The sequence below is a fragment of the Numida meleagris genome, chromosome 8 (genome assembly GCF_002078875.1).
Source record: "Numida meleagris isolate 19003 breed g44 Domestic line chromosome 8, NumMel1.0, whole genome shotgun sequence".
Taxonomy (NCBI): domain Eukaryota; kingdom Metazoa; phylum Chordata; class Aves; order Galliformes; family Numididae; genus Numida; species Numida meleagris.
Genome location: NC_034416.1, coordinates 16,743,225 through 16,753,553, shown reverse-complemented (window position 1 = coordinate 16,753,553; position 10,329 = coordinate 16,743,225). Strand labels below are relative to the sequence as shown.

Genomic DNA, 10,329 nt, shown 5'->3' with positions numbered 1-10,329 from the left:
GCTGCGGGCGGCCCCGCACGTGTGCCGGGGCTGGGTGCCGCCGGGCGCTGCTCGGCAGCCCGAGGTGGGGTCAGAGCGAGCGGGGCCGAGCTGCCTCCAGCTGTCTCGTCCAGTCGGAAAAGCAAAGATGTAAGCAGCCAGCTCTGCACCAGGTAGAAATGTGGCTTGTACCTGGAAGTGTACGGAATGAAACTGAGCACCTGGGCGGCTTGGGGAAAAAGCAAGCGGCACTCCTTGCACAGGTCCGTCTTCCTACCGTTGCTTCCTTTTTCAGTCACTCTCCCCTCACCTGTGCCACCTTGGATTTGGCCACTGAACCAAAGGCAGTGACAGCTCCGTTACGGGAAAGCATTGAGCACTGTTTGAACCAGAAACGTCACTCACGCCAAGATGAGGATCTGTGCCTATCTTGTTGCATATCCGCAGCAAACATGCTGCGAGAAAGCTCTGCCGTCCTAGTTCATTGCCACCTCTGAAGTCAGACCTGCTAACGCTGAAGCCGGTCATCAGTGCACATCGACAGAGACTGCCCTGCTCTGCAGCAGACCTGGCACTCCTGCAGAGCTGAGAGAACTGGTCCAGCTTCAGCAATACAGCGCTGGGCACAGACAGCTCATGCCCCAAAAATGCGGAGTGACCATCTCCAGTGAGAGTGAAAATTGGTCCTAATGGAGAGCATGTGCACACAGCACTTCCCTACCCAACACCAGTGGAGCAGAGAGTATTTCCTACTCCCTCTGGGAAACAGCACGACTGATTTGCCTCAGGCTGTGCATGGGCTGTTTCTTTCCTGTCATCCAGCTGTTTTCCACACAGAAGGTCTCTCTGGCTCATCTGACCTCTAAGCAAATCCAGGGAGTTACTTTCAGGAAGTCAGGGATTGTATTTACTCCATCACTGTCTTGCAGTGTGCTTTCTAGGGATACCGAGACTGTTACATTGCAAGAATTGCACCGATCCGCGTTTTCTTTTTTCTTGTCAAGCTGCCCAGCTTGTTTTTGACGCTGGCTGCCTTTCAAAACAAGGAGCCCATACAGAGAATTCACACCTAGACCTTCTCCTGTGGTTCAAAGGCAGCGAGACGTCTCCACACCCTCGTGCAGTCTCTGCAGACACCTAGTGCTCCCAGTCACCGCCAGCCCTGCTTGGCTCCTTGGAAGGGGAAGCCACCGTGCTGGCAGCGGGTGGGGAAGAGATGCTCCAGGGGGGAGAGGGTTGGAGTGGCAAGCTCCAGCACGCTTTGCCCTCTGAGCGGTCTCTGCCTAACCGCTGCCCCTTCCTACACATGCTCTAAAACTTGGTTAAAATAAAGAAAGAAAGAAATCCCATCTGGAGCTGTTTTGTGCTGCAGATGTTTAGACATGTATCTGCAGGAAGGACGGGATCTTGAGAGCCTTCAGTGTGCTGTCGTCTTCACCGAGCAGGGCTCTTCCTTGCAGCACGTAGCTGGATGGCGAAGCACGCGGCTAGAGAGTCAGAAAAATAAACTGTAACGTGATGGAGATCTGTAAAATGTCCCTCAGAAAGATGGTCTGTGCTTTGATCTGAGGACTAGACACAACCCAGGGCATTCCCAGGCCAGGTGCCAGCTCCCTGCGCCTGGAACAGACCTGCTCCAGCAACAGCTTAATCTAACATCTGCAGCCAACATTGGGAGCATGTTTGGCCAACTGGAGCTCTGGGATGAGGGAGGGGTTCTGTTTCCTTGGCACAGGCTGGCACCAGTCAGTAAGAGAAGAGTGAGATTACAGCTCATCATCATTCTTTTCTTTTTTCCTTGTTGGAAAGTTAAATTATTACCAGGAAAAAAAAAAATCTTCTGTGCCTGGCCAATGCAGAAGAGAGTGAGGTCCTTTTACGAGCTGCAAGGCTTGTGGAGATGCTTGTCCACACCAGCTGTGAGGAACAGGCAGATGTGATGGAGCTTGCCTGCTTAGCGCTATTGGATGGTCTCACACAACGCTCTCTCTCTCTCTGGAAGGCTTGAATTCCTTGTATTCTTTTAAGGCACGTTCAGTTTTGCTTTTCATAGTTTCTTTACTTTTTATCCAGAAAGGTCTACAGACTCCAGGAGACCACTGGACCACAAGGTAAAAGCCTCTCTCTGGCTGCTGTGTGACATTATGAGCTATTTGCAATGCAATTTTATGGTACTTGACCAAAGTCTCTCAGGTTCTCAGGTGAACGTCACAAAGCAGCCTGCAGGCCGAGCAGCAAGGACCCAACTCACCAGCACTTTCATTTGCCAGCCAGCAATAGCTCCAGGTGATTGGCAGCACCAGGAATCTGTTCACAGTGATGAGACTATCTGAGGAACAAGATCATTGGCAACAACGGTCCCCGTACACTTTGCCAAGGTCAAGTGTGTCATGGGGAGTCTGGGCAATGCACACTTTGTTTAGCTGCGTAAAACGTTCTCTAAAGGAGTCACTAAAATCCATTAGATGAGTTCCAAAGTGAAAACAGAGCAGTAAGAAGAATGCTGAGGTAGAGTTAATTTTGCTTGATTGCTAAAAGATTTATACTGCTTATTAGGAAAAAAAAAAGGCAGGAATACTTAGAAAGGTTTGACCTGCTTTGATTTGCCGGGACATGAAATCCATCTGAGTTCCAATGCCATTTTCTTCAATTCATTCTCTTCTTCAATAAGGAGAACTGCTTCATCAACCCATCTCGTGGATGCTGTTGACTATGGCTTCAAGGAGGAAAACTCTGTTGTCTACAGAATGGCGAGAAGAAACTGTGTGGGAATGGGAGCACAGCTAATGCCTGTGGTACTTAGCTGGGGCCAGCTCAGTTCTACCCAGAACCACAGTTCAATTTAAATGCATTGCCAAACAAGTGTGCTCCCAACAAATGTGCAACAAGGGACCCACGATTGTAGGTAATTCCAAGTGATGTATCATCATCTTTTTTAATGCCTATTTATTTCTAAGTATCTGTTATCAATTTGTCCCCAAATAAGACACATCTCAATACATTTGGGCATGATTGAAAGTTTAAAAAAAAAAAAAAAAGAAAAGGAGCTTGAGGTTGAGTAACTGAACTTGTGGTGCCAGTGCTTGTGTGGGAGATAACTTGAGATTCTATCAATCTTGGCAACATTTCCCGGCCTTCCTTTATCTAAGAAGGAACTGTCCTCTCATGGTTTCTCTGCAATACTGGGCACAAACAGAGCTTATTTCCCCTCCCTTCAGTGTCTTAGTTCACGGTCAAATTCCGGGCTGGGTTATTTTGGTGTTTGGGTTTCTCTCTCTTGAACAACATGTAAGCAATGAAAGAAAGATATCCCAATAGTTTTATAGTTTTCTCTTTTTTCAACTAGTTCTCTAATATGTAATATCAACACAAAAAACATCTAATAGCATCTCAGTATCTGCACTGCGCAGAATTAAGCACCATCAAAGCAATACAGCTCCTCATTTGAATAATTCTAAAGCTCAGGGGATTTATCCAGTATCCTAAACAGGATCAAAACCCAAACCTGCCTCATTACCAACCACAGATCTCAGCACTGGATCCATGAAACAATGAGCTCTCTTCTCCCAGCTCCACAGCGGGTGGGAGCAAAAGCCAGCACCTGCCACTGAAGGGCAGGCCAACTCCAAGAGCTGATCGATGGAGCGTGGAGTTCCCCGAGCCAGGCAGCAGGTGGAACCAAACCCCACACCTTGAGGGACAGAGCCAACTGCTGAGCACCTCAGTGCTGCGTACCCAAAAGACAGAACTCCTAAACAACTCCAAGCAGCTGGAGGAGAAGGCAGCTATCAGGAGCAGTCACCAAGGGGAAATCATGCCTGGCCAACCTGGCAGCCTTCCATGATGTCATCTCTGGCTGGGTAGATGGAGGCAGAGCAGTACCTTGACTTCAGCAAGGTATTTGACGCTGTCTCCCACAATGTCCTTGTAATGCAGCTCATGAAGCGTGGGATAAAGGAGTGGACAGTGAGGTGGACTGAGAACTGGCTGACTGGCAGAGCTCAGTCATGAGCAGCAGCACAGGGTGTGGCTGGAGGCCTGCAGCCAGCGGTGCTCCCCAGGGGTGGGTGCAGAGTCCGGTCTTGTTCAGCATCTCCATCAACGACCTGGATGAAGGGAAGGAGTCCACCCTCAGCAAGTCTGCTGATGACACAAAGCTGGGAGGAGTGCCGGACACACGTGAAGGCTGTGCCGCCATTCAGCAACACGCGGGCGGGCTGGAGAGCTGGGCAGAGAGGAACCTGAAGAGGTTCAACAAGAGCAAGTGTAGAGTCTTGCACCTGGGGAGGAATAACTGCACACATCAGTGTAAGTCAGGGGCTGGCCTGCTGGAAAGGTAGTGGAATGCACACTGTAAAAGTACATCACAGCCACCGCTTCTGTTGTTTCGGTTGCTAGAGGAGCCTGAACCGCCCTCACCTCAGCCCGCCGCGCGGAATGGCTGCGGGCACCCTGCCCCCGCCGCGTGCCATCGCCGCGCTCACAGCGCCCCCTGCCGGCGGGAGCGCCGCCCCCGCCAAGCGCCCGCCCGCCCCTCGGCCGCCTCCCGCCCCGCCCCGCGCCGCCCCGCCCCGCAGCTCGCCGTGCCGGAGCGCAGCCGAGCCGATGGCCGCCGAGGAGCCGGCGATGGCGGGAGAGGAGGCGGTAGCGACCGAGGGGGGCGGCCTGCTGCTGGAGATCGTGAGCTCGCCGCTCAACCTGAGCCTGCTGGGCCTCTGCCTCTTCCTGCTGTACCAGATCCTGCGGGGCGAGCGGCCCGCGGCGCAGCCGGGCGATGCGGGTCCGCCGCCGCTGCCCAAGATGAAGCGCCGCGACTTCACGCTGGAGCAGCTGCGGCCCTACGACGGCGTGCGCGACCCGCGCATCCTCATGGCCGTCAACGGGAAGGTGTTCGACGTGACCCGCGCCAGCAAGTTCTACGGGCCGGGTGAGGGGCGGGCTGCGGGGCGCCGCGCGGGGCTGGGCTCTGAGATCTCGCAACTCGCGGCCCCTGGGGAGCTCCTCCGAGCCGCGCTGCTCCGAGCCGTGCTGCCCCGAGCCGTGCTGGCCGGGCCCCGTGCCTGAGCCGGCGCGCTGCGCTCCCGGAGCCGACATTCCATCCCCGGCGCTTGTTGGGCGCTGCTCTATTGCATAATGTTCGTCTTAAAGGAATACCGGATTGGGTTGAGCTGTCTCTTTGTCAGAGTGCAAAGACTGATCGCACCGGGCAAGGCTCTTCACATTCAGCACAAGTCTTCTGAGGGAGAAACTGCGCTGATCCGCCGGGAGCAGCGCTCCGGGCTGGCGGGGTTGCACTGCACGGCTGTGTCTGTGCAAACTAAAAGCCGCCTGGATTAACGACCGGGCCTTAGGTGTTGCCTTTCTGGACAATATGAAATAGGAAATATGAGTGGTTCACCGCAGGGTGTGGTTTTCTTTTCTGAGGAAAGCTAAGATCCTTTTTGATGAACGTAGGCCAGAGCGCGCTCTGGGGGGTGTGGAGGATGGCAGGCGCTGTGCGGTAACCAGGGTTCACATGGCGCTCCTTCAATCTGCCTTAAGAACTCTCAGTGTCCAGTTGCAACATGTTTGTCATGCAAGCAAGTTAATCAGTAATGACGTGTAGCAAGAGCCTGTCTTGATAAGGTATCTCTGATCTGCTGTGAACTGCACACTTTGGTCATTTGAGTTCATCTTGCATTTTGAAAGTTTTAACAGACGTCTCTTCCCAGGTAGTAATGTCCAGCATCTGCAGCATGCTCTCAGTCGAGTTTTTATCCTTCCAGCTCTTGAAGTCTAGAGCATCTCTTAGAAAGCCTCCATTTCACCTCAGACTTGCAAACCCGCCCTCCGTTCCACTTTCTGAAGATGTCCTTCCCCATCCGTACGCTTATTCTCACCCTGTTGGTGTGCTCCGCACACTGTTGCCTGGTTCATTGTCTGAAGTTCCAACAAACTCGGTGTCTCTCCCCGTTGTTTTGTTTCCTGTTCTCTTCCAATGTTTTTCTTTGTTAGCAAGAAGAATAAAATCTGAAAGCATTTCACGAGTTTGAGACCCTCAGAAGAGGGCAGGAACTCATAATCTATTTCAGATGGGGACTGTAATCCTTGAAGATCATACAGCATCCATTACCATTGTAATAATAATAACTATGTTTTTATTTTGAAGATGGCCCATATGGGATTTTTGCTGGGAGAGATGCATCCCGAGGTCTTGCCACTTTCTGCCTGGATAAGGAGGCTCTGAGGGATGACTACGACGATCTCTCTGATCTCAACGCTACACAGCAAGAGACCTTGAGGGACTGGGAGTCACAATTCACTTGTAAGTAATTTTAAACCTATTTACAAATAAGTAGCTAACCAGCGTGTAATCAGGGAAGCAGCAGCTAAAGGGCTGTTACCAATTTGAAGCACCAGTCTGGGAGCTTACTTTGAGTTAATGCATAAATTTACCAACTAGAATTTCTGTTATTCAAAAAATGATGAGAGATGTCAGGTTTTCCCTCTTTCCCACCCTCCCTCTGTGTCTTACAGAACAGTAGGCTGGATGGAAACACTCTTGTCATAGGACCAGCTCTGTAAGACCATCCAAAAAGTTATCAGGAATTAGAAGCAAGGAACGTGCCTCTGATACAGCAAAGACACAATCTATAAAGACAATTAGCTTTAAGGCTTTGAAAAATGAAGCTGAAATCCCATTCAGCTTCTCAGAAGTAACATTTGAATTATTGCTTCTTGGCATTTTCTTGAGTTTTGAAGATTGTCTGAACCAAGCCTTCACCCTTCTGAGCTCTTGGTATAGCTTTTAACCCTAAGTAAATTATTCTGCATTGCCTTGGTGGTGACCTTATTAGATTTGAGATGAACCATCCAGCTAACTTTCTCCCCCTGAAGATGATCAGGAATGGGCAAATGCCATCTCTGGCCATTACTTTGCCAGTGATAGTCAGAGCAGCAGAGGAAAAAGGCAACTTGCACGCTTGGTATGTTTCTTCTAAAATTAACAGAAGAAAGTCATTATCATAGTTGCTTTGTTTTTCTGTGCTTTGTAGTGTTAGTTGTTAAGATGCAATTCCAGCTGCTTAGTGCCACGTGTTCCAACTTGCTACTCAAAAAGAACTTCCACCCAGAGCTTTGAGGAGATTGCTGTGTTGACCTTGTACTATCACTAGCTGGCATGGAGTTTTCTTCACTTAATGCCATTAGAACGTCTGAGTCTTGACCTGGCACGTCCCTGCTATTTTGGCTCTTTCTTAATCAAGGCTGTTAATGGTTGTTTCACAATGCCAACAGCTGCTTTCCAGAAAATAGGATATGCTACCAAATTTCTAACCTAACCCAGTGTTCAGACCTACCATTTCAAGAGTCAGACAGCAGGATTGTCAGTGAACTGTGCTCTGTTTACTGTGCTTCTAGTAAATGTGACAATTAGCTGCTTTAAATTCCTATTAATTATAATAACAATGCTAGCATGAAATACCTAAAATAAGAGGCATCTTTTGCTTTGTTGAAGTTGACAGGTGGGCAATGTATCGTCGTTCTCAGTTCTTACATGTTTTTTGCATTTTTACCTGTTCAAAAAAAGACCCGAAGCAGAGGCTTATTAGCTGCCTAACCTGTTAATAGGTCCATCTTCATCTCCAGGAGAAAGGACCTCTTTGCAGTCCTACTGGGTACAGGCAGCACACATCACAAAAAGTTTAAGTTATGCGTGTGTATATATTTGTGTAACTAAAATATCCTAACAACACCATTCGTTCAAAACGTAGCTTTGGCATGGCAAGAGAAACAATCCAGTTCATGATTCTGCTGCTTTAGCTGGATGAGTTCCCTCATTTTACACGTCTACATTCATCCATCTTCTGGTTTAGCCAACAGAAGAACTGTATTTTATTAACTGTGCATATTTCTTACACTTGTTAGAACATTAGCAGTAGTTCAGGTACTTTATTTGGGCTTTTTTCTTTTACTTCTCTCCAGTGTTTGCAACACGGAGACCAGAGGTGTTTCTTTACAATATAGGCACCTTTTGTTCATTTAGGAAACCGACAGGAGTTACAAAAAGTACATTTTCAGGGCAGAATAATGACTTGATTTTTATTTTCATTTGTTTCCAATTTTCAGTTAAGTATCACCACGTTGGTAAGCTGCTGAAGGACGGGGAGGAACCCACTGTATACTCTGATGAAGAAGAAAAAGATGCCCAAGATGCAAAGAAAGAGTAGAATGCAGTGAGGAACAGTCTATTTTTGTATCTTAAAGGACCATTTGTAACATTCCACTTCTGTTTTGCAAGTTGCAGCAGCAACAATGCTTACAAAAGGTCCAGAGTTACAGTGAATCATGTTTCTCCTAGGCTTCCTCTTCAAATTCAGCAGTAAACTAGTACAGGTCTAGTATCTGTCTTCCTCTGAAAGTGCATAAAAGGAAGTATGCACAAAAAATGTCTGTGCAAAAGTAAACTGCAACCTTGGCAATAAAGGACTATTACTGTTTTTATTCTGTCACTATTAAGGTTGAAATCCAGACCTTTTCACTAACAACCTAGCACTGTAGACACAAGCACGAGAGTAAGTCACATATGTAACACAAATTCCACTGAATTTGGTTAGCGTTGGCTTCTGCAGGATCTGGGCCTTGCATTGCAGTCCCTTTAGAAAAGGGACTATCTTTGTCCACGAAGCATCATACTCATTTGTGGTGCGATATAATTCAATATTATGTCAAATAATTTGGCTTTTTAGGAGCTAAATAGAGGCTTACAGATGAAACATTAACTGCTTTAAAAAAGCCAAGAGTTTTTGAGAAGTTAAGTCACTTTTAGATACTTAGAAATAAGTAAGGACTGAAGAATACTTGATGTATTCAGTCACACAGCTGCATGAATACTCTGTTTACTGCTAAAGCACCTCTGAAGTGTTACTTAGATACTGACTGTAACTGAACATCCTTAAAAACTAGGTTCACCGTGAAGCCTTGACAGGACTATTATTTGTTCACTTCTCTTCTTAGAAAAACTCTTGAAAGAATTTTAATACAACGAAATTAAACAAGGAAAAGCAGCTAGTGATGATTTCTAGGCCTAAAGGCTTGCTGGTGTGACGTGATTAACAAGTGCTCTTGTACAAGCAGTTTTAACTAGCAGAAAAACGTTTATGGTCAAGGTAGCTTACACAAGTTCCCTGTACAAAATAAATAACATGGTGTGAGCCATTTCTGTGTTGAGGCTTTTGTTGCTTTGGAATGTTGCTGCTAAAAGAAACAGCAGAGTCTCATCCACAACCAGCAATAGACCTGACCACTGAATTGCTTTTCTCATGTGTGCTCTCTTAATCTGCCTGTAATCACTAGGTTTGTTCCACCCACATAATCCAGTCTCCTACCAAAGGGGGCTGGATATGTGGATTTGACCAAGGAAAAATGTGAATGTGCTCCTTCATCATCCAAAATACGTCTGCAAAACGTATCAGAAATTTCAAGGAGGTAACTAATGATTCGCTGATCTCTTATAAATGTGCTGCTTGTCCAAGGTGGTTCTGCTTGGGTGCCGGGGGGCACAATTCCCATTATTTACTTCTTCTAGTTCAGCTTTTCCGCTGGGTTGTTTCCAATTGGCAACGTGACCAAAATGGTGAGCAGAATCCTGAGTGGGAAGGTGCAAACTAGGCAAAATTGTTCAAAAGTGGAGTGCATTGCACAGCAGGAGCTTTCGTAAACAAGTTGACGCTAGATGTTAAAGTGCCTGAGACCAACTGCAGGGAGAACCAATGACTTTGCATCAGTTGTAACACTGCCGTGGGGCTTTTCCCTGTCACTTACACTGGGCCTTCAAATGAGCAGTGCAGTTGTTTGAGCCAGATTGCTTGTATAGTGTTACTGTGTGAACTACCTAATGAAGGTCTAGAGACAAATATACGTCTTGTCATGACCTTTGTGTTGCTGTTTTATTTTTAGAGACATTTATACTCTCTGCAAACTACTTCTAATGGTTTACCTCAAATCAGAAATGTGCTTTTATCTGTTTAAGGCAGAAAATAAAAGTCTTGCATAATGGTGGTGTTTGTTCTTATTTACTGCGACTAAAACCGATGGTCAAGCACCCCCAGTGTTACAAGTTTTACAGTCTTTTTCCAATAAGTTTTTCTTATATTATTCCATGAGCAGTTAAGCATGAAAAAAAGCCCAAGTAATTGCTGGCACTGGGCAAAAGCTGAAGCTCTGGAAGACCACGTTGTAGTGGAGCTAGGCAGGGCTACAGCCTACCCTGCAGGGTGTCCAGCACTGACTCTTACGTTAGTAACAACATATCTGAGGAATTAAACACTTTTTAAGTGCATATCTGTACAATACAATTTGATGCATCCCAAA

The 10,329-nt window shown here is 47.3% G+C and overlaps 1 protein-coding gene across 1 annotated transcript; it reads left to right on the top strand.

The window, feature by feature from the left end:
* On the top strand, positions 4,535–10,014 carry PGRMC1 (progesterone receptor membrane component 1). The gene is made up of 3 exons (XM_021406011.1): positions 4,535–4,906; positions 6,128–6,283; positions 8,086–10,014. The coding sequence occupies exons 1-3, from the start codon at positions 4,585–4,587 to the stop codon at positions 8,184–8,186; spliced, it is 579 nt and encodes a 192-aa protein (XP_021261686.1). The 5' UTR covers positions 4,535–4,584; the 3' UTR covers positions 8,187–10,014.